The sequence below is a fragment of the Doryrhamphus excisus genome, linkage group LG17 (genome assembly GCF_037039965.1).
Source record: "Doryrhamphus excisus strain RoL-2023G ecotype Guam linkage group LG17, RoL_Dexc_Guam_v1.1, whole genome shotgun sequence".
In the NCBI taxonomy this organism is placed as follows: domain Eukaryota; kingdom Metazoa; phylum Chordata; class Actinopteri; order Syngnathiformes; family Syngnathidae; genus Doryrhamphus; species Doryrhamphus excisus.
Window position 1 is genome coordinate 15,412,083 of NC_136373.1, and position 24,297 is coordinate 15,436,379.

General features: G+C 37.3%; 4 protein-coding genes across 8 annotated transcripts; all 4 read left to right on the top strand.

Moving 5' to 3' along the window:
* Positions 1-446: 446 nt before the first annotated feature.
* Positions 447-3,229, top strand: hoxa13b (homeobox A13b). The gene is made up of 2 exons (XM_058085307.2): positions 447-1,620; positions 2,888-3,229. Exons 1-2 carry the CDS (start codon positions 987-989, stop codon positions 3,130-3,132), a joined length of 879 nt encoding a protein of 292 aa, XP_057941290.1. The 5' UTR covers positions 447-986; the 3' UTR covers positions 3,133-3,229.
* A 1,246-nt stretch (positions 3,230-4,475) lies between these two features.
* On the top strand, positions 4,476-11,973 carry hoxa11b (homeobox A11b). 4 transcript variants are annotated; one of them, XM_078797795.1, is made up of 4 exons: positions 4,476-4,590; positions 5,551-5,574; positions 9,176-9,939; positions 11,530-11,973. In XM_078797795.1, exons 3-4 carry the CDS (start codon positions 9,378-9,380, stop codon positions 11,760-11,762), a joined length of 795 nt encoding a protein of 264 aa, XP_078653921.1. In that variant the 5' UTR covers positions 4,476-4,590; positions 5,551-5,574; positions 9,176-9,377; the 3' UTR covers positions 11,763-11,973. The 4 variants fall into 4 exon arrangements, with proteins under 4 accessions (XP_078653921.1, XP_078653922.1, XP_057940610.2 ...); XM_078797796.1 differs by lacking the exon at positions 4,476-4,590 and adding an exon at positions 4,740-4,825; XM_058084627.2 differs by lacking the exons at positions 4,476-4,590; positions 5,551-5,574 and adding an exon at positions 7,902-7,995.
* Positions 11,974-13,543: 1,570 nt separating this feature from the next.
* hoxa10b (homeobox A10b) lies at positions 13,544-16,945 on the top strand. 2 transcript variants are annotated; one of them, XM_058084602.2, is made up of 3 exons: positions 13,544-13,653; positions 15,325-15,980; positions 16,667-16,945. In XM_058084602.2, exons 2-3 carry the CDS (start codon positions 15,428-15,430, stop codon positions 16,939-16,941), a joined length of 828 nt encoding a protein of 275 aa, XP_057940585.2. In that variant the 5' UTR covers positions 13,544-13,653; positions 15,325-15,427; the 3' UTR covers positions 16,942-16,945. The 2 variants fall into 2 exon arrangements, with proteins under 2 accessions (XP_057940585.2, XP_057940584.2); XM_058084601.2 differs by lacking the exon at positions 13,544-13,653 and having other exon boundaries at positions 15,014-15,980.
* A 2,582-nt stretch (positions 16,946-19,527) lies between these two features.
* Positions 19,528-20,552, top strand: hoxa9b (homeobox A9b). The gene is made up of 2 exons (XM_058084710.2): positions 19,528-20,069; positions 20,224-20,552. The coding sequence occupies exons 1-2, from the start codon at positions 19,553-19,555 to the stop codon at positions 20,460-20,462; spliced, it is 756 nt and encodes a 251-aa protein (XP_057940693.2). The 5' UTR covers positions 19,528-19,552; the 3' UTR covers positions 20,463-20,552.
* The last annotated feature ends 3,745 nt before the right edge of the window (positions 20,553-24,297 follow it).

Below are 24,297 nucleotides of genomic sequence, written 5' to 3' on the forward strand. Positions count from 1 at the left end.
CATAAAAATTTATTGCCTCCAAAAGGTGGGAAAATTCTATTAAAATATATAAAAGGGTCCCCGATTTAGGTTAACATATATTCCTTATTGAGTCTGCAGAGTTGACTTCCTAAAACACAGAATGTTGTTTAAAAATTCAACCATAAACAGCTTTTTTTTAAGTTTATTTCACTATAACCTTGAAAGCTTGTATATATCATTTCCACACATATATATTACATTTGGAGAGAATACTTTTCTTGTACTGAAAAGGTCAATTATGCAGGATATTAAACTATTGTGCAGGTTTCAATGTGGATATTTAATGTTTTTTTTAAGATTTTGTTTTTTTGTGAAGCTTTTTCTTGCCATTTAACTGTGTCTTCTCTTCTGGCCTCTTGAGGGTCTTTTGTCTTTCAACTTGACTTTGGACTCCAGCCGCGTCCTGACCCCCCCCCCCCACCGCACCCCTACCCCTGTCTGTGGTGGACTGCAGCCAAATGCTGGTATGTTATTGCCCTTTTTATTATTATTATTATTTTGTGTGTGTTTGTATGCTTAAAGTATTTGTGGCCCCAAATTATGAATGCTGGTTTGATTGAATGTTGGGTTCAATTCACAAAATTAGGGTGATTGGATTATACCAACCATTTTAAAAGGGGTAAAATTTGTTCTACTTTTTGCTTTTGAAGCCATTAAAGCACCCCTGCAAAAAAATATAGTTGACATAAATAAATGGGTGCATAAAATGGCATCTTATTAGCAGTTTTGAGGCTATTTAATGAGAAATAGTATGTGCGGACAAGCTGCATTATCTCCTGCGCAGACCTTTATCATCTCCTTTGCATGTCACGTGTTTGGCCCGGGCCAATAACGTCGCTACGCTTCCGTCTACTGTGGTGGTATCGTTACCCTGCCACAGAGTCGGTGTCTGGGTTGCGTTCAGTCGTGCAGGGGGGGTGTTTCGGGGAAAAGAGCCGGATTCCGTGCATGTGGCGGGACATGCTATGACCGCGTCACTGCTGCTGCACTCGCACTGGGCCGATCCGGTGATGTTCGTGTATGACAGCAGCCTGGAGGAGCGCGGCAAGAACATGGACGGCTTCCCCGGGGGCAACTTTGCGCCAAGCCAGTGCAGGAATTTGTTGGCGCATCCCACCTCGTTGGCTCCGAGCACCGCCTACGCCAGCAGCGACGTGCCCGTGTCCGGTGTAGGGGAGCCGGGGAAACAATGCAGCCCGTGTTCCGCCACGCAGAGCTCCCCCAACGCGTCACTCCCTTATGGATACTTTGGCAGCGGTTACTACCCGTGCAGGATGCCCCACGGCGGCGTCAAGGCCTGCGCTCAGCCCCCGTCCTTCGGTGACAAGTACGTGGAGTCCTCCGTGCCCGGCGAGGACTTCTCCAACCGGGCCAAAGAGTTTACATTTTACCAGGGCTACTCCCCGGCTCCGTACCAGGGAGGGTACTTGGACATGCCCGTGGTCCCCGCGTTGAGTGCGCCATCTGAGCCGAGACACGACCCCCTCCTGCCCATGGAGCCCTACCAGCCTTGGTCCATCACCACCAACGGATGGACTGGCCAGGTTTACTGCAGCAAGGAGCAGTCCCAGGCCCCCCTGTGGAAGTCCTCTTTGCAAGGTAGACTATTTTTGTTTTGATTGTTTTACATTAATAAGCCGATATAGAGCCTATAATATATATATATATATATAATATATATATAATATGTTATTGAATATTCGGATATTTATTCTTAAATTGCAACAATAAGCAAGTTTTTTTTTATTAATTTACGTTTGTTTAGCACCACAATAATGCAAAATAATATTGCTATAATATATAAATAAATAAATAATATATAATATATATATAATATATAAATAAATAATATTGCTAATATATGCTTTTGTCAATTTTAGTGAAAATAGATGATTTATAAAATATGTAATAATGTACACCTTTCATCTGCAAGTAATTCAGGAAAAAATAAGAAGATATTTCAGTGTTTGCCTTTTTCGAACATACAAATTGTCTAGACTGACTTATTTTATGAAACTTTTTTTTAATTTGGGGGGGGGTGAAAAAAATATTGTGCAATAATTTAGGGATAATTTAGGAAAAAATAAGAAAATGATTCGTATCGAAAATGCTCATATTTTAAGTGCATCTCCGTGCAGAAATACACATATAAAATAAATACAATGTAGCCTTGATATAATATAATACAATATTAACAATTTTATGCGTGATATTTAGTTTTTCCCGTTTACAATAATGAATAATTTTCACAAACTGTATTTACTTGATTTGTTTCACAACGTCAAAAACGTTTACCCACATTATATCATATATTCATGTTTTTATTCAGCTTTAAATAAGATTAGTTTAAAAGTAATTAATACTAGTACAGTAGTACAATTTTCAGTAGGAAAGAAACATTTTGAAATGACCCCTCCAATTAAATACCAGCTGTGATTAAATGTGCCAACATGATACTTTATGATATTTGAGAAATATACGAATAAAAAAAAAGCACTGTAGGCCATTTCAGATATTTAATTAAATGTTTCTCATTCAATAAAATAGCATTTTTGGTTAAATTAATTAATTAAGAATGTTTTGTGTGTTCCAGCAGGTCGTTATAGTGTATAGCATTAATATTTGTGTTGCATTATTTGACTGTTTTAAGTTTCTATCCAATTACATTCATTTTTTTATGCTTTTTAATGCTTTTTACGCACATTATTTTGATTAAATGTGACTATTTTCGGCCAATAATGTACAATAAACGTACGCACGAATGAAATAATTTAGTATAATAGCTCAATGGGGATTTATAATGTATGTTTTTATTGTATTTCTGTGCGTAAAAAGGCTCAAACTAACGTTTCTCCAACGTTTACAGACAACACATCTGGAGGATGTGGAGATTCCCAAGTGCGCCGTGGAAGGAAGAAGCGTGTTCCATACACCAAAGTGCAGCTGAAGGAACTGGAAAGGGAGTACGCCACCAATAAATTCATCACCAAGGACAAAAGGAGGAGAATTTCCGCCCAAACCAACCTGACGGAGAGACAAGTGACAATCTGGTTTCAGAACCGGCGCGTAAAGGAGAAAAAAGTGGTCAATAAATTCAAAAGCTCCTGTTAGCTGCTCGTCGAGTTTGGACACGGACGTGCCTTGATCACAAATAAACTGACTTATAATTTATTACCTTAAATTGTGTCGCCAGTGTGCCTCCTTTTCCACCCCCTCCACCCCCCCCCCCCCCCTACCACTCTGGTTCTCTCCATTGCGCGTTTTAATTGGAAGCAGTCCACGGGGAGCGTTGACAGAAGCTCGGAACTTTGAGTTCAGCCGAGCCAGCATAAACTTCCACTTTTTCATCGAAATCACTGCCTTGTCACGCACGACATCTTTTACTGGTCTTTTAATTCAATCCCATTGGTTGCATGAATGTCACCGGAAATGTGGCTAAGTTGTATTTCAATCAACAAACATGTCACAAACAGGCCTTTGAGATAAATTTATATTTAGTTAGCAAAGAAACAGGCTGAAAAAAAATCATATTAATTCCCATTTTATCAACAGTCTCTTCTTATTGATTTGTATTTCTTTCGTTTGTCACTTCATGTCATTTTTTTTAAATAATGAATATCCTGGTTTTATTTAAATTGTAAATATTACAATTCCCTATTTGACTGCAATTACCAAAGTGTTTTTTTTTCAATAAATGTGTTAGAGCCTTTGACGTTTTCATAATTGATTAATTATTACTCCAGGTAAGTAATTCCATAAAGTTGTTTCCTAGTTTGGTTGTATTGAATGTTGTTGTTAGTGTTTGTAGCCATCTAGTGGCCACAGTGTGTAAGTACAGTCAATGCTTTCTTAATGGTGTGTATTCTTCTTTAACAGGTGACTTCATTCATTTTCTAGGCTTATCTTCACGATGGGTGCTGGAACCTATCCCAGCTGAGGTAGGGTACACCCTGGACTGGTGGCCATGCAGCCAATCACAGGGCACATATAGACAAACAACCATTCACACTCACATTCATACCTATATGGACAATTTGGAGTCGCTAATTAACCTAGCATGTTTTTGGAATGTGGGAGGAAATCGGAGCATGCAAATTCCAGACAGAGATGGCCGAGGGTGGAATTGAACTTGGGTCTGTGCACTAACCATGTGCACCAAATTCATGTTTTTGAGCTGCAATAAAGGCCTGTTGTTCTGGCGATCAAGTCAGGTGCTCATCTCACCGAACAATCACTGACACCTAGTGACCAATATAGAATACTACATTCACAATTTGAATGTATTTTAGTTTGCTTCAACATTTGTATGCTTCAAAATACTCAATTTAGGCCAGAAAAATGCCACAAAAATGCAGTTTTTAAATGACACCTTTTATGAAGGTACAATTACTGTAGAAAAACAACTGCAATCAAGTATTTTCGATAACTTGCAATGAGTCTCTTACAGCGCTGTGGAGGAATTTGGACCCACTCATCTTTGCAGAATTGTTGTCATTCGGCCACAATGGAGGCTTTTCCAGCATGAAGCGCCATCTTAAGGTCATGCCACAGCATCTCAATCGGATTCAGGTCAGGACTTAGACTAGGACTCTCCATTGTTTTCATTTGGTTTTTCTTCAGCCATTCAGAGGTGGACTTGCTGGTGCGTTTTGGATCATTGTCCTGCTGCAGAACTCAAGTCGGTTTCCGTTTGAGGTCACCAACAGGATTTTTGGGTAGACAGCAGAATTCATGCTTCTTCCAGGTCCCCAAGCAGCAAAACCGCCCCAGACCATCACACTACCTCCACCATATTTTACTGTCGGTATGATGTTCTTGATCATTTGTCTCGCAAGTATTTTCTCGAATATCTTGGAGAGCATCAAGATGTTTTCTGGCAAAATTGAGACAAGCCTTAACATTTTTGTTCAGCGGTGGTTTTGGTTTTTTGGTTTTGGAGCTGTAGTCATGAACACCGACCTTAAGTGAAACCTATAGTTCTTTGAATGTTGTTGTGGGGTCTTTTGTGACTTCTTGGATGAGTCATCGCAGCGACAGGGTTCACCACTGTTTCATGTTTTTGCCATTTGTGGATGCAGTCTCTCACTGTGGTTTGCTGGAGTCCCAAAGCTTTAGAAATGGCTTTATAACCTTTTCCACACTGATAGATGTTAATTAATCTCAGGTAAGTTGCTTTTTGGGGGCGGAGGCAGGGGGGGGGGGCTTCACATCTTTACACAGGTACTTATGTAGGTTTGGACTTAAGTGGAAAGTTTGACTTAAAAATTACATTTTGTGTTCAGTTGTGTTATCATTGATATATATATAATATAATATTTACAGTATTTATAGTATAATATTTAAATTTGTTTGATGATCTGAAACATTGCAGTGTGACAAACGTGAAAAAAATCAAGAAGGCGGCAAACACTTTCACACCACTATGTATGTATATATATATATATATACATATATATATATGTATGATATATATGCACCTAATATTGATATGCTTGATTCTAATTGATTCCATTTTCCTTTGCTATACAGTATTTCCAGGAGGCTCATGAAAAGGTAAGCTAAATGTTTCTTTACATAATTTTGGGAAATTACTTTGTTGTTGTTGATTATTATTATTATTAACCCTAGGGTTAATAACCCTAACCCTATTAATATATATCACTATGTAATATTCTATGATATATAATATATCAAAATATATTATTATTATTATTATTATTGATTATATTTATGTTTTATCGTTGTGATTTCCCTGGTTTACACACTAAATTATTATTCATACCATATTTCTATCAAGTTGTCTGGTTAGATACACTGCCTCGTTTCTTAGTTGTTGTTATGTCGCCCTCTATCGGCTGAGTAAGCGAATTGTTTGTGTGTTGCTATATAGTATGTAAGAGTAGAAGTTAAGTAGTATTTTTGCACAGAAAAAAAATATCAATGTTCCAGTTAAAATTTTTAAAAGAAAGTATTTGGAAACTATTACTTCAAACTCGAAAGCCATCGAAGACATTGTGAAGTTTTATAAAATGTTGTTTGCAGCTGGCGCTTTACTCCATGTAAAGACTTACAAAGGTCACATAGGTGAGGGATAAAAACCATTCCACTCTTTTATATATTTAGAGAAAAAACATATTCAGGCTTAGTAGTATTATCATATCAACATTATCAACTGCCTTTTTAAATACATTTCCCCAGTTATGGACTGTAAATGTCGCTGGGGCCGCACTTTAGACACCCCTGCTGTACACTAAACCCAAGAAAAAATTAGTTAGGGTTAGCAAAATAAAACAATCTGCATGCAACAAGCGACTAAAACGATGTCGTGAATATTCCAGCTGTTTCCTTGTCGATTTTTGGTCATCATTTGAAGTCCAAAGGTGTGGTTCTTACTTTACAACAGCCATGTTTGTTATGACTTCCATCCCAAATGAAAGCACCTCTCTGGGATTCATGGAATAACACGCATTATGAGGCTACGGTTAACCCAAAATATTTATTTGAAAACCTCTTTGGTGGGCGAAACGTGCCAAAAACTAGACCGCTCTAGAGGCTGAAACGGTTCACTAAAGAATGTAAAAGAACATTTCATTATAGGACTATAAGATTAGAAGATTCTTTCATGACTCAATTCATGTGTTTGCAGTCAATTGGGGACTATATTTAAATACAAATATTTTTACATTTGGACTTACTTATTAGATATAGTACTAACATATACAGGGGATGAAACTATTGACAATTTGTTATGAATTATTTGCATATACTTCAATACATTATTTTCTCCAACAATGATATAAGCTTATAAATATTTTTTAATTTTTGATTAATTAAATAGTAATTTAATTAGTATTTTAAATAATTAAAATATATAGTTGCATAGGTTAATTAATTAATTAATTAATTTTAAAAATAAATAATACTTATTATAAATAAATTAAATAAATAAATAATAAATATTTAAAAATATATAATATGCCCCATATATCAAACTTGGACATCCTTTTTTAATCATGCTATTATATTATTATATTTGTATTATCATTACATCACATTTTACCTAATTTTTTACTTAAATTATTATATAATTTCATCTTAAAAATTCTTTTTTGTTAATATTGGATAATTTAACAATACATAAACACAACAAGATCTCCCATTAGTTTTTCAACAATATAACTTTATTAACACATTTTGGAAAAACAGACAGGAAGTGATATATAGCGATCTTATCATGCTAGTATTGATCCTATACTGGTACTACACTTACGTAGTATCGCTGCTATCTTATATTTAATATTTGGATCTACCCCCCAAACCCCCCCTCATTCCCTGCCTTGTACCCCGCCTCTTCCTGCTTTGAATACATAAGCTACGCCGACATAACACACTCATTAGTTATCTTTATCACCGGCTAATGATAGCAATTTGGCTAAGTTTAGCTACGTCATAATAACCACACAATGACACTAAATTGTCATTGTTGGTTCTCTGCTGGTTTTGTGTATACTGCAGTACTTATTGAATAGTGTGTGTCTGTGGTGGTAATGCAGACCTACCAACATGTACACAATTATAGTACTCAACATGCAATTTGTAATATTATCAATTTGCCTTGTATTTCTAATCTGGACGGGTGGGGGGGTTATGTGTGTTCTTATAGGGAGGGGGGGCATGACAAAATAACGGCAAAGCATCGGCAGACAATAACATTTGCTAAGCAATCGCATACAGTCCCCTTTAACATAAGAGGTGTTATTGGTTGTTGCCCCCGTTGCCTTGGTAACCTCATCTTTAGAGCTCAACCTTTGCAGTGTGTCAGCTGCAGAGAATGCATTAAAGCAGGGTGCGGTTGGACTCTCAACCTGCAAAACACCACATGTCATTTAGGTTGCAGTGTTCTTCAGCCAAGGTCAGAAGCGGGACTTTGGCGTGGAGAAAAAGGAAAGAAGTCATATAAGTCGTGGAGTTAAGGTGTGTACTTCCTTGGGTGGGGGGGGTTCTACTCAAACTCACCTCTTTTAGAACAAAAACTGGACACAAGAGTCGGTTTAAGTACTAATGTGTACTAATGTGATGCTTTTATTTTGAAATTTTGTTTGTGATGCGCTCCACTCCATCCAAATTAATGACCTCTCTTTTCCTTTTTTGTTTTCCACGCTGCACTTTATGACAGTTCTGTCGTGATTTATTTTGGTCTTTAGGTCTCACATTACAGGACGGATCCACTTGGAAGCCTTTTTCAAAGTGGGGTGGTGTGTGTGTGTGGGGGGGGGGGGGGGGGTATGCACCTGTTTTACAATTGTCCTTTTGACAATTTAGATGTCGTGGTGTACATAAAGTTTTATTTTGTATACTTTCCCAACCACAATTAGTCCAAAGTGACAGTATCTGTTACTTAATGCCGCAGTATTGCGGTGATTTATGTTGGCGCATAAAATACAATACACACTAATACAAAGTAGCGTTAGAAAGTTGTAATAAATGTCAAGTAATACTCCCTGTTTAGTATTTAGTACTTATTCATGATCTTTAATCCTATATAGTAAAAAAAAAGGAGCGTGTGTACTTTAAGGACCTTATCCTGCGTAGGACTTTAGTATTATTACATACAGTGCCCTGCTAATTATGTTTATTAAAATTTATTTTGATATTTACATTTATTTTTGTTTATCTTAATTGTAGATTAAGCATACTTTTGTATAATTATAATACATGTTACTATAATAGTTCATGTTTTCGAGATAAGCTAACCGAACTTTGAAAAAGTAAACAGGGTCTCTTTTTAAAAGAAAACAGTGTTTTTCAACGAATTTTGACAATTTACTGTAAGAATAATGCAAAATAACGCCCTGCTAATATAAATATACTTAAATGTGAAGGCAGACGTTCATATGACACATATAACAATAATAATAATGCTATTTAAATATTACCTTTCAGTACAAACTCGGGGGTAAAAAACCGATATGTGACGCCCAAAACCATGAAAAACGTCCTTTATCATGCTAAGTCGGTTAAAGTTTCCAAACAGACGAACGAACAAAAAGCCTCACAGTAATAACTCAAAGCGTGGGAGTGTTTCAAGATGAGAAAAAGCTTCCAAAAACGGATCGAAATGATGCAAAATGTATTTTTCCTCCTGCCTTTGCAGCCAAGAGGGCGGCCATTGAGTCATGGGCCCCACACTAAAGGGCGATATGTCATGCTCGTGCCAGTGGTCACATGACTCCCGGACCCGACATGGCTCCTCACGTCAGCCTAAGGAGCAAAAGCGCTCAGAGATTCCGCCTCATTAAAGTCACTGCAGCCCAACCCGGCACAGCAGCGATGTGAGGATTATTAAGGAACGGAATATGGATTTGGATGCTTCGAATATGTATTTACCGAGCTGTACTTACTACGACTTCACGGGTCTGCCTCACTATCTCACGCAGGGGCAGTCCTCCTCTTGCCCGGTGGCTTACTCCTACCAGTCGGCGTTGCCTCAGGTTCCTTCCGTGAGAGATGTTGCGTTCAGGGACTACGGCATCGATAGTGCAGCTAAGTGGCACCACGGTAGAGGGAGTCTACCTCACTGCTACGCTGACGACGCCTGGACAAACGGGACCCCCAGAGGCGGGGATGTTCCCGGGAAAGGCGGGGGTGTCCACACCGGCTCAGGGGGCTTCCACAGCGGCGTGGGGAGAAACGGAGTCTTACCGCAGGCTTTTGATCAGTTTTTCGACTCGGCTTATGCGGGAGCTGAGCACGGAGTCACGCCGACTCAGCACGCGACACACTCGGATAGACAACAACTCGTAGTCGGCAAGACGAGCCCAGCTCCGGATCCTCCGGCACCGGGCTCCGTGACCGCGGACAGCTGCAGCCCCAAATCGTCACCCGAGCTCGGCGAGGAGGCGAGCAGCAAGGGAGGCAGTGAGTATACTACTGGAGGGACTCGAACAGCTTTTCCTCTTATAAAGACTTTTATATGCAATTTTATACCCTCCTAAGCTTTATGGTTACTTTTAACACACTGAAAACTATTTTTACAAATTCCACCACACCATGTGATTGGCGTGAAATTAGCCGTGAAATTATTATTATTATCTTAAAATCCTACTTTTTAGCCCTTTTTTAATCAGCAAAACTCCACTTTTTATTCAATTTTATTTATTTTTTCTGCCTTTTTTTGCTATAAATATCAACAAAGCAGTTAATCATTGACTTTAACTGCACAATATTCAAACAAGAACATTTTCTCACACTTTTTGTGATGTTTAACAGTTTAAAAGAGCAGTTCTAAGCATCATTAAGCGACTTAAACGTGAACTTTAACTAGGCTGGGCTCTTATTAACACTTTCTACCATACCTTGAACAACTTTACGCACCAAAAAATGCAAATAAGCACATTTTCTTACACTTTTTTTGTAATTGCGAGCCATTTAAAAGAATCACAGACTGAACATGAACTTTGTGTTCCTATCAACACTTTCTGCAATACAATCAACAACTTAACCGCAAAAAAAATACGCAAATAAGCACATTTTCTCACACCTCACAATGATTGAGCCTTAAAAAACAGCACTTATCCTCACATCCTAACAATAACCAGCGACTTAAAATGCAACTATTGGTGTTTTATTGTGTAATGAACAACTTTAACTTGCGGGAAAAGTGCAAATTAGCGCATTTGATTGCATTTTTTTTAGGCTCCCCTTTAAACTCTTGTAACTCCTAACGTGTTCTATAATATAATAATGTAATGTAATGACCAACCTCAGCTGAGAAAAACGTAAATATAAATATAAATATAAATATAAATATAAATATAAATATAAATATAAATATAAATATAAATATAAATATAAATATAAATATAAATATAAATAATGTAATGTAATTTAATAAAATTTTATAAAATATAATATAATATAATAAAATTTTATAAAATATAATATAATATAATATATATCTAATATGTAAATAATATAAATAAATATATATGTATAAATCTGCATCTTAGTCATACTTTTGTCATTATTAAAGGGCATGCACGGCCACGTGCATCACCTCAACATTAACTATTGATGTCCTGTAATATAATAAACATCAACCGTTATGAATATCATTCCAGATGATCATTTATCTCACGTTTCCACCATTTTTACGTGTTTTTTTTTTGTGTGTGTGTGCAAAAACTCCAACCCCACGCACGACTATATAGCCGGGCCTTTAATCCAGCTGTCAAGTGTTTGGGTTTTAAGAGCTGCTTATAATTTTAATGAGCAATATGTGTACAAATTTACTGGTTTTGCGGGGATTTAATATACCCACGCAGCTGCTAGAAGAAACCCTTTTTACGCACAGCCAAGTGAAAACCAAAACTGGACTATTTATTCATGTCTGACTCCGATTTTGATATCCATTTCAACCCCCTGAGACCACCTCAGTTTATGTAACAGTCACATCCTAGTCTTATGATATTATGATATTGTGTTTTTTTTATTTTATTTTAATTACAGGTGCGCAAAGGACTCGCAAAAAGAGATGTCCTTACTCCAAGTATCAAATCAGGGAGCTGGAGAGAGAGTTCTTCTTCAGCGTTTACATCAACAAAGAGAAACGTCTTCAGCTTTCCAGGATGCTCAACTTGACTGATCGACAGGTGAAAATCTGGTTTCAGAACAGGAGGATGAAGGAGAAGAAACTGAGCAGGGACCGTTTACAGTACTACACCAGCAACCCCCTCTTGTAAAAAAAAATGGACGCTTCCACATCACAACACATGGACCCCCAATGGGATTGCATTGTTATTCTTTCTTGCTTTATTATTATTATTATTATTATTATTATTATTATTATTTTATGCTAATATAATTATTTCCATGCTCACATTTACACGCACAAACAAAACTACCAACTGGAATCAGTTTATTTGTACAATACTTCATTTAATTATAGCGTGAAGAAAAGAAAAAAAGGGTTATTTTGTTTTCTTATTGACCTTTTTTTTCCAGTGATGCCACGCCCACTTTATGTCTGTTTTTAAACAGGCATAAAAGTTGTATTTATATTTTTTAAAGCACTCTGAATCCCCTCCAATGAAACATCATATATAAATATAAATATAAATATAAATATAAATATAAATATAAATATAAATATAAATATAAATATAAATATAAATATAAATATAAATATAAATATAAATATAAATATAAATATAAATATAAATATATGTAATGTAATTTAATAAAAATTGATAAAATATAATATAATTTAATAAAAATTGATAAAATATAATATAATATAATAAAATTTGATATAATATAATATAATATAATATAATATAATATAATATAATATAATATAATATAATATAATATAATATAATATAATATAATATAATATAATATAATATAATATAATATAATATAATATAATATAATATAATATAATATAATATAATATTAAAAATGGACGCTTCCACATCACAACACATGGACCCCAATGGGATTGCATTGTTATTCTTTCTTGCTTTATTATTATTATTATTATTATTATTATTATTATTATTATTATTATATGCTAATATAATTATTTCCATGCTCACATTTACACTACAAACAAAAACACCAACTAGAATCCGTTTATTTGTACAATACTTCATTTAATTATAGCGTGAAGAAGAGAAAAAAAGGGTTATTTTGTTTTCTTATTGACCTTTTTTTGCAGTGATGCCACGCCCACTTTATGTCTGTTTTTAAACAGGCATAAAAGTTGTATTTATATTTTTTAAAAGCACCCTGAATCCCCTTCCAATGAAACACTATCCCTTATTTTTATTTTTATATTGCAGCAACATGCCTGATATTATAACATACCCCCCCCTTCACCCCCCCCCCCCTCCAAGCAGACTCAGTAATAGGATCTGCTGCAGCTTTTAATTTGATATCCATTACAAAAGAGCTCAAGTCGTTTCCTGCAGGCTGAATTCTGACCTAACGTGCCTGTTATGGGATTTTTTTTAGTTGGGGGGGGGGGGGGGGTGCAATCTTTTTTTGGTCCCTTTGCACTTATGTGTTTTTAGCAAGTTTTTTTTTTTTTTTAAAGTATATTTGAGCACCTGAATGCTTCATTTTGGAGCTAAAAGCAGGCCTCTTTGAATGACCCCTGCAATAAGATCGTACGACTTCCTTATATCGTACATCCTGTGAGACTCCCCCTGGAATTCCGCTTTGATTGTTGCACATCCTCCCAGTTGCTCCAGTAACTTGGCCATAAAAAGGGCGGATTCGTCTGGAGCGTTTGGAGTGGAGTGCAATAAAGCGTCTGAGAACCAAGGTTATTAACTACGACGCCTGCGACAAACAAGAGAGCTGTTGCGCCATATCGGAGCATTCGGGCTGCAGCGTCAGCACGCAAAACTCGCAGGAATATTCCGGATTGTGTATATATATATATATATATGTGTGTGTGTTTGGTGTGTGTGTGTGTGTGTGTGTCATGGTGCAATGTAGGCCTGCAGCTTTTTCTCCCCACTGGAGGGCGCTAAACCGATCAATGTCATTGCCGTGAATCCCGTGGAAGAAGTTGTCTTTCAGATTTTAAAGATGTGACTCCACTGCACGATTTCAGCCTTCAAGGTAAGCACGACGATTTTCCAACAACTATTAATATCGAGTATTATGGAGTATTATTGAGATATAATAACAACAACAACAAAAGTCTTAAAAGGTCTATGTTATCTATCTGGTGACGTTTATTTGCGGCTTAAATCAGCGTCAATTCGTGTAGTAAAGTCAAACATGACAGCAAACGCATCCATCACGCACGTGGCATTAATATTCATAATATTCACCCAGCTGCAAATCATTACAATACATTCAAATGAGGCTGCATACTTTTTTTTGGTTTCAAACAACCATTCTCGATGGTATCATAAATAGGATTTGTTACTTAATACTTAATATATATATGTATATATAATCTATATGCTGTTGAATGGGAATAAAAAGCTTCTATTAGCAGGCGTAAAAACATATTTTTTAATATTTTTTCTGCAGTTTTTTTAACCTGTCTTAATTAATTTAGTGACATAAGTTGCAGTTTTAAAAATAGAGCAAATACTAACTGGTTATGTTTATGAAAGGACGTTATTAGGTTGTATTCTTTAAAAAATGTGGAGATTATTAATGAGTAAATGTAAAATAAATTAATAAAATATTTTTTAAAAATGTATAATTGCTTAAATATTTTCTAATGAATTAATTAAACCCACTCTGGTTAAATTTCTCAATAGAATGTTTTTTTTAAAAATGTAAACAGTTTTAATTTTAGGATTTTGCAAGTGATTGTCTTCTGAATTAATTATACGTATTTTAAAATTTGTTTTTTTTATTAAAAAAGTAAGCCAGTAACTGTAAAAAAATATTTAATTAAATTCATACATTGCTTAAAATAAATTACAACCTTCTAATATATTTAGTAGAACCTTAAAATACATATTTAAAAAAATGCAATAAAATCATTTTAACAATTAATTCTTCAATATTTTATTTCCATAATAATGCATTAAAAATATTATAATGATATGCCCATATTATGAAAAATAACAGATTTTCAAACTACTTTTCATTTCAAATATTTTTGAGCATTTTGGTCTTTTAAATTGCATTTTTAATGCATTTCCATGCATTCCAATTGCACGCCTCTAAACATTAGAAATAATGACAGAGCCCCCACTCCCACCCAAAAAAGGAGGTCAAGAAAGAAAGAAAGACCCCCCCGAGGAAGACCTTTTGGACGTATGATGCACCTTTACTGCTCCTCATTTTTTACAATGCTTGTAAAAGCGGCCATAAAGCAAAAGCATCGTCCAGGCAGGCGTGAGCCCCACTCGCTTAAAACTCTTGCTTCGGTTTGCAACAATGACGCGTTCACGTACGTGTGCTCCAATGATATTTTACCCACAATCCCCCAATCCGGAGGTGCGAACCTTTCTCTCCTTGCACTTTTTCCTCGACTTAACCTAAAAGAAAATATACGACGGTTGGAGCAGCGGGCTGGTCCGGGCTGGGAGGAGCCTGCAGCCCGCCTGCTGTTTTAATTGGCTGCGGGGGCTGCACGGAGAAGCGTGAGTATCGGTTAATTATTCCGCAATGTTTTGCACAAGAAATGTCGGCCAGAAAGGGCGATCTTCAGCCGTCGTCCGATTTTAGCACAGCCATGACATGCCCCAACAACCAGGCTGCGAATTCTTTTTTTGTGGACTCCCTAATAAACGTGAGGGGCGACGGGGGGGCTTACTACCACAGCAACGGGGTGTATCTACCACCGGAATACTCGTACGGACTCCCTGCCGGATCGTCCTGTTTCCCGGGAATCGGCAAGCGCACAGAGGGGACTTCTCAGAGTGGCATGCCGCCTTCCGCGCCCTACGCTCCGGGGATGGAGACCTGGCTTGAGGCGTCTCGGTCCTGCAGAGTGGAGCAGCCGAGCGGCCAACACATGACCCAGCAGTGCTCCTTCTCCGCCGCCATCAAAGAAGAGAACGCTTATTGCCTTTACGAGGCGGATAAATGCCCCAAAGGAGCCACAGTGGAGGACATCTCCTTCTCCGGTGTGTCTTGCCCCGTCACAGGCGGCGGCACCGTACCGGTTCCGGGCTACTTCCGCCTCTCCCAGACGTACACATCCTCCAGGCTTTACCACCACGACGTCCAGCCGAGCGTGAACACCTTCCCGCCGCAGAGACCACCTCGTGTGGATACCCAGCCCTCTCTCACCGCTCCTGCACCTTCCAGCGTAGCGGAGCCGGGACTCCGGGAGAGCAGGGAAGAAGCTCCCGCGTCTGAGCCCTGCATCCCGGCCAGAGACGAGGACAGCCGGCTCTCATCCGAAGGCTCCTCCTCATCCTCTCCGGAGCTTGTGGAGGCATGCCGTGTGGAGTCTGCAGAAAAGCCCATAAAAGGTTGAAAACTTGTTGTGTATTTTACTGCAATGACACGTAAACATCACATGTGTTTCTAGTATTTTTACGCGTCTCTATCATACCGAAATAGACAATCTTTGATCACAATCGCAAAGTCTGATTGTATGCTTGTTTGCCTTCTGTTCTCTGTCCCAGATTCCTCATTTCCTTCATCACATGCAGGCCTGCCTTGTAAATTTAATGTTTTATGTCTTAATAGGAGTGCAGTTGACATGGTTTTGAATAATATATGCGCAGAAATACACGCAGAGTGGAAGTAAACACAAACAAGATACTATTAGACACGTTGAAGCCATGTATGTATGTGTGGTAAGGGCATATCAGTCAATTAATATTTATCTCATACGAGTAAAATGTAAATATCTAGCATCTAATATCAGAAAAAATAAAAAATATTTTTAAAAAAGTAATTAAAAATTATGAATATAATAATAATAACTTAATAAAAAATAAAACATGTAAATGTGACACCTAAGTAAGCGTAGTGTTAAGTATACTGTACAAATAAAAGCAAAAATGAAATCGACAAAAGTTGACAATCCCTAAATTAAAGCACAATCCGTTGACAACGACTTTACATTGAAAAATCCGGCATTTTCATCTTTGCATCCACTCACCTGCCCCCACCTGTTGCCTCACGCCTCACCGTGTCTTTCCCCTTGCAGAAGACGTCAAAACTGAGAGTCCGGCTAACTGGTTGACTGCCAAAAGCGGCAGGAAGAAACGCTGCCCTTACACCAAGCACCAGACTCTGGAGCTGGAGAAGGAGTTCCTATTCAACATGTACTTGACAAGGGAGCGTCGCTTGGAGATCAGCCGCAGCGTGCACCTCACCGACAGGCAAGTGAAAATCTGGTTCCAGAACAGGAGGATGAAACTGAAAAAAATGAGCCGGGAAAACCGGATCCGGGAGCTGTCCGGCAGCTACGGTTTCTCCTGAGACTTTTTTTTTTTTTTTTGACCCGTTCCATCCCACTCACCCACCCACGGCTCGCCCTTATACAGTACAAACTGTGACCACCAACAGGACTCTATACTGCTAACTTATTCTTAAATGTTGATTTATTTTCAGCTTTTATTCGTCGTGGAAAATGTGTATTTATAAAGTGCAATTTGTAGCCATTTTTGTTGGAAAATGTACACCATGTGACTACACTTATAGTGAAAACCGTTACTATATGTGCATGCATGTTACCCTGAGGTGTTACATTTACATTCATAATCCCAGATTTCATGAATATTTGCACACTTTTGCTGGTCAAATTTAATAAAAGCAATCATGGACGTATTTTGTTTTTATTCCCATGCACTGCAAGATGTGTTAGTCATTATATTATTTATTTGTGTGCACCGTATTTTGGGTTAAAAGCTGCACAAAACCATTGCGCATGCTCAGAGCAAGCACACTTGCATTAATGCATCAAGATTTAATAAAGAGTCGCCCACTTTTGCTGGTGAAATACATACAAATCAACCCATATAAATGCAAACACCTTACTTCATTGACAATATAGAGATTTCTTAATTCCCTCTACAGGATGATAATTTTTTAATAATTTTTGGATGTGTGCAGTACAAATATAATGACAGTTGGGTTGGATCTTTGTATCGGCTTTGCACAAAAAGTGCAACCCAGAAGAGGAGAGAAGCTGTGGAGTGGTTTAGGTAGTCTCATGTTGTTGGGCTGTGTGACTTGTCCCACAACAGGAAACTGCCTTGATTACCTCAGTAAAAAGTCGTCGCATTGTGAAAAGTGACCATTTGCACGTATCAATAATGTGCTTGGTAGCGAATTAAAGGCGCCGAGTTGTGTTTTATTGTTGTGCGTAAAAGCAACCCTGGATATGGTGACGAAGTTCGTCCATTTAAGGCCATATTTAACTATTTTTGGTATAAATGCCTGTAATTTAGCCGGAGTTTTGTATGGGGTGGAGGAGAGCACAGACAAGGCCTCGGTTATGATCATTGCAGTCTGCCAGTTGCCTCGCCGTATAGGAAAACGCCGGATGCGTCTGCTTTGAGCCTCAGAAAAGACACAAAGGCCCGGCTTTATTGGAGGGGGGGATATTTAGCTTAGACAGCCAGGTTGTAACTTGAAGAAAAACAACCCCAATTGCCCCCCTGATAAAAGGGGCCGTTATGGCACCCAAATAACCTCGCCCTGCTCTGCTTTGCTCTGCTGAGTGAAGCCTCGTCTTGGATGAGTCCAACAAGCAGCAGTGGGGGGGGGGGGGGGGGGGACATCTTTGGAAACTGGACCCAAACGTGTTTTAGTAGCTTGAATCCAAAACAAAAGCCATTAAAAAAAACACTCTTTATTATCTTTATTCCAGTGTTTTAATACAATTTTAAAATAATAAATGTACAGTAAAGGTACACGTCTGAACGTATACAAATACTTTTTGCATTTTTTTTGTGTGTTTACAAATGAAAACCACAATAAAATACTACGTGTTTTGTGTTTTCTTAGAAATTTAAATACAAATACACAAAATATGAAAAATATATAAATATAAATACACTAAATATTGACAATTTTATTAAAGTTTTAATCTAATTTTGTTTGGAATTTAGGCCTATTTAAAAAAATTCGTTATTTTGTAATAATAATTATTAATAATTTTGTAATAATGTAATATATTTTTTAGATTTGTTATACTAAGAAAATAATTTTAAAAATAATAGTTTAAATTTAGTTTTTTTTAGTATTTATTTAGTATTTTTATATCGCTTGATAGAATATAGAAAATGTTTTTTTTGCAAAAAAAAATTAAAAAACATTAAATTACACAATTTAAACAATTTGTTTCATTAAAATTAATTTAAAAAATATATAATTTAATTTTTATAATAATGATAATTGTATACATGTCCATAATTGGAAAACAATTTATTTAAAAAAAAGCATTGCAAAACAGTATTATTAATACAGTTTATATTTCAATAAAATAAAATAAATATATAACAAAGTGATACAAAAGTGTAATATAAATATTCAGATATTTTTTTTTAAATTGTAGTTATTTTCTTGTCAAATATCCACCCTTAAAAAGCCTTTTTTGGTGTTTAAGTGAGGCCAATTAATAATCCCATTAGATGTTAATGAACACCAAATACGCCGGCCACGTCTCTCTTAGGAAGCTTAAAGCATCAACAAGCATTAATAAATAAGATCTCTCGACGAAAATCATGAGTTTTATTGCTTATAAAAGCGAAGTGCTGCTTGCAATAAAGAGGAAGGGGAATTTGCTATTAAAATATGGCGCTGAAAAACGGTGGCCATTGAGTTGAGCAGCAGCAGCAGCAGCAACAGCAGCAACAGTGGAGGGCTGATTTATTATTTATTGTTCTGTCCCACGGTGACGTGTTCAGGGCGCCCTATCCAATCTTGGACAATGTTCAACTTGCAGTGAGCGGCGAGGCTGCTGCAGGAAGAGGCGCAATACCACGCAATGAGACGCCTTTTGCGCCACTTTGCAGGATTCTAATATTAAAGCATTGTTTTTTATTTTATTTTATTATTATTATTTTTAAAAAAAAATCTCTTTGTAATGTCGACGCTGAGCTACTACGCGGACTCGGGTGTTGTCCCCGATCAGGAGGATGTACCATCGAGGTTCCCATCAGCTGCAGGGGTGGAGCAGGCGATGCTAAGCGAATATGGCGGACAGGAAGCTTGCCCTTTGCAGAAATCGGCTATTTTCGGCGCGTCCTGGGGTCCCATGGCGGTGCACCCTCCCAATCCTTCCACGCCGACTTACATCCACCAGCACTACGCCACCAGCGGGGACGGCGATGGCATGTTTGCGCGCTCCTGGACCCTGGAGTCCGTGTCTGCGCCCCTGTGCCTGACGGGACTACCGTCGACAGCCGTGCATTACGAGATCAAACCCGAGCCCCTGATTGGGAGTGGCGAGTGCACGACTTTGGAGACGCACACTCCTCTTTTGTCTGACGCAGAGAGCACCAGCACCGCGGCCCTGGCGGAGGTCCCCAGCGAGAGAACATCCACGTCCAAGCCGACTGAGGAGAGCCCTTCAACCGGGGAGAGGAGGGAAGTGGACGCGAGTAAGAAACGCCTTCTTTTGCGTTATAATGGCGGAATCGACACTTTGACGCAGACCACTGCAACCATGCACAAACAACAGTTCTATAATTTCCGATTTTTTTCTCCTTTATTGAATGATCTTATGTATATGTGTGTGTGTGTGTGTGTGTGCAGACAACCCGTCATCCAACTGGCTCCACGCAAAGCCCACCAGAAAGAAGCGCTGCCCTTACACAAAGCACCAAATCCTGGAACTGGAAAAGGAGTTTCTGTACAACATGTACCTCCCACGTGATCGGAGATACGAAGTGGCCAGAGTCCTGAATCTGACCGAGAGACAGGTTAAAATCTGGTTTCAGAACCGCAGGATGAAGATGAAGAAAGACAACAAAGACCGCAGGAGAGACAGTTAAGTGGCATTAAATCGTCACCTCGTGTGGTGCGTTAGAGTCTATAGGAAACCGGAGTTGAGTTCCTTGGGAGGGTTTTTTTTTTTCCAGCAAGGGGGGGGGGGGGGGGTGTATACTTATTATCCAGACCTGTTGTTGTGTCTAGTTTGTGTTGTCGAAGCAATGTTGTGTGTTTTTGTGAATTGTATTTTACGTTTTTCGTTTCGATGCATGAAATAATCCTCGACTACCTGAATGTCTTTCAGCTACCTATTTGCAACGTTTACATTCATTCTTATCACTATTATTATTATTATTATTATTTTTTAGGACTGTTTTGTACATGCTTTTTAGGTGTCTTATTGTAGTAAAAATGCACATTTAAAACATTTAGAATAATTTAATGGATTTAATGATCATGTTTAACGTAATGCTGTTTTTAATTATTATTTTTTAGAAAATCCAGTTGACCAAAATCGACTTCTCATTTCATGTTGTAACATTATGTTCGCCCCAAAGACGTGTTTTAATTATTTTTATCAACAATTACGTGACTGAACTAAGAAAAAAATGATGTATTAAAAGGAGTTTTAAAATAAAAAGAAAATAGGCTACTTTGATTTATTTTAATACTAGAAATAGAAACATTGTTTTTATTTGACTCTAAAAATTATTTTCTTTTCTAATTATTGTCGAAATGAAATAATATATTCAATTCTACACGTTTTGAAATTCATTGCATTGTTTTGTATTTATTTTCGGCCTTAGTAATCAGTCGTCTGGGCCTTTGAACGCCTCACGAAGACACAGATAAAGGCCAAAAACTCAGTCAGGACTGTTTTATAAAGTTTGTGACAGCAGTAAAGCAATATTTCTAATGAAATATTTAAGATTGTTGCAAGATAGGCCTTGAGGACTGGGGGAACACACACACACACACACACACACACACATACACATGGGGGGGGGGGGGTCAGTGGAGCCGTCTAATTACTTTACAACCATCTTCTAACAATTAGATAGTCGCAGTGCAGTAACATCCTTTCATTGGTTTTGTTTTGTTGTTGTTGTTTTGTTGCCACAGTGATTTCAACTGCACACCTCTAAAAAAAAAAATCTGCAAACACTTAATACATGACTAAACGCTTAAAGATATATTACACAAAATTATACACTATTAATAAATATTTTTTTTCAAGTAAAAGTTTTACAGTTAAATGTTTAGTTACAAACGACAAGAAAAAAAACGTTACTTGTCTTGGTTTTCTGTAGAGTTGATTGATGTTGCGCACAAAAGTGCCGGCAGGTGGCAGCAGCGGCTCGTCTGCTTAGATAATACGTGAGCAAGATGGATGGTACGTTCAGTGACATCAAGGAATTGACTCTGATACTTCACGGTGCCCCCAAACAACCTTTAAAAAAATCTAAATAGAATTGAAACCATTAAAAATATAAATATGTATATTATTATTAAGAATGAGTGCATTCAGTGACATAAGCATCTTTATTTAGTGTGTCACTACCCCCACCAACATTTTTTTTAATCGGAGTGTGCATATTTGTGCTTATTTATGCCTGTTATAATATTTACTTTTCGATAGTTCGCAGATATACGACTATGGTTGTTGCCTAATTGTTCGTTTCGATAAATTAATTGATGCTAGTCACTGCTCTCAATGTCGGGGGAAAAGCGACACAATTTTCTATCAACACAAAAACATCACAAATGTAAATGAGATGTCTGACCCGGAAGTGTTTGCATTTGTACTAGGCGTTTCCTAGCATACTTTGTTGTAGTGAAAATGCTCACTTTTGATTTTCGTATCACATTTTAAGGTGTTATTTTGTACGGATTGGGTGTATTAGATACATTTTTGTTGGGTTTTAGTCGTGTACCGTTGTATTATTCAGATTTAGAATTTGATTATAGCACCCTTATTTAAAATAGTAGAGCATATTGTGCCATATATACTAGTTGATTACCAGAAGCTATACGGTGTGAATTAAATTGGGAAGAAAATCAAGCCAACTAGTACGCAGTTTATACAGGCAACTAGGTAAGTAATCTTTTTGTTTCTAATGCAAATGTGATGCAATTTGACACCTATCCAATATAACGAGATGCCATGAAATATACAGTATTTTTTCTTTTCAATCAAACCACCAACAAATGTGTTTCTATTATTTGGTAACAACAACAACAACAACAAAGTTGCTAAGGCTAAGTCTCTTGGGTACAGGATAACCATTAGACCGTGCACGTGTTGTAGCAGCTGAGTGTAATTTCATTTCCTTGGGAATCAATCAAGCACACTGACACTTGCATGTAATGAACTTGAATTCTTAAAATGCCATCACTACCAACACACACACACACACACAGCCTCCCTGTTCCCTCCCCCTAAACCACACATGTATTGCTCATTAGCGTCCACACTGTATCTTATCAAACCAGGATGAAATTACCATTACTTTTTTTGATTGAGTATCAAGTATCCCGTCCTTCCAAAGCCGATCTGTATGCATGCATGCAAACAGAAAGTTCCTTTTAAATGTTGTTTGCATTGACCTCCGTGACCCCCCTACTCAATTCATCAGACCAGGTGACAACCAGTGCTGAGAGAGCCTACACGTGAACTCTGCAGAAGAAGTTCAGGGGAGTAGAGTCTTGAACATATGTAGTCCATTCGTCTACTGTACGATCCTTCCTGTCGGGGGCTGATGACATCCAAATGTGGACATTGAGGTTCCCTCCTGGACTTATAAGGTGTTTTCTCACATTTGTCGTACTGCCAGCTTTCACAGATTTTGTGTAAATCGGCAAATCTGAGGAGAGAAGTAGAGTAAAACACGACCTGTGAGGGTTGCTTGGCTGCACAACAAATAGCATAGCATTGGTCATCACCTTTTACTATCACTATGTGTGGTTTGTGTCATTAAACTTGGTGCAGTGACGAGCCCATTAACTTCTGTGATGAATGCAAATTAGCCCCCATCCCCAAAATTGGCATTTTTGGCCACTTTCAGGTATAATCTACCATTAGTATCACATAGATTCATGTTGCATTTAATGCACATTTACAATGATTTTCATCCATTGTGTAGAATTTCTCTTGAACGTCAGCATTTTTTCCCCTGTGTGATGCCACTTCAGCACTGAAGAATACTAGTGATGATAACCATAGAACATGGATTAAACATGGGAAAGTGGTAAACAGCAGATATGACTATCTGCTATTTACTGCATGCTACTATATATTGTATTTTGTGATTGTCCAAAGGAAACCATATTATGTACACTAACTGCTTAGGTACAGTAATCCCTCGTTTTCTTGGTTCATTGTTCCCAGCAGACCTGACCGTGATAAGTGAATTTATGTGAAATAAATGTAATATATTCACAGTTACAGCTAAAAAAAACCCTGTTTTTGTGACCTTCTAAATACAGTTTTTAACATTATTGGAGCCCTATATACGTGAAATAACACCCCTATATTCAAATATCAAAATTTAAGCAAAAACATGGGCATTTTTTTTACTAAAAAAGGCTGGAAATAAACAGAAAAACATAATTTTGTCACACATATATTACATAAATGTAATATATTCACAGTTAGAGCTAGGAAAACCTGTTTTTGTGACCTTCTAAATACAATTTTTAACATTATTAGAGCCCTATAGACGTGAAATAACACCCCTATATTCAAATATCAAAATTTTGGCAAAAACATGGACATTTTTTTACTAAAAATAGTCTGGAAATAAACAGAAAACATGATTTTGTCACACATATATTACATAAATGTAATATATTCACAGTTAGAGCTAGGAAAACCTGTTTTTGTGACCTTCTAAATAC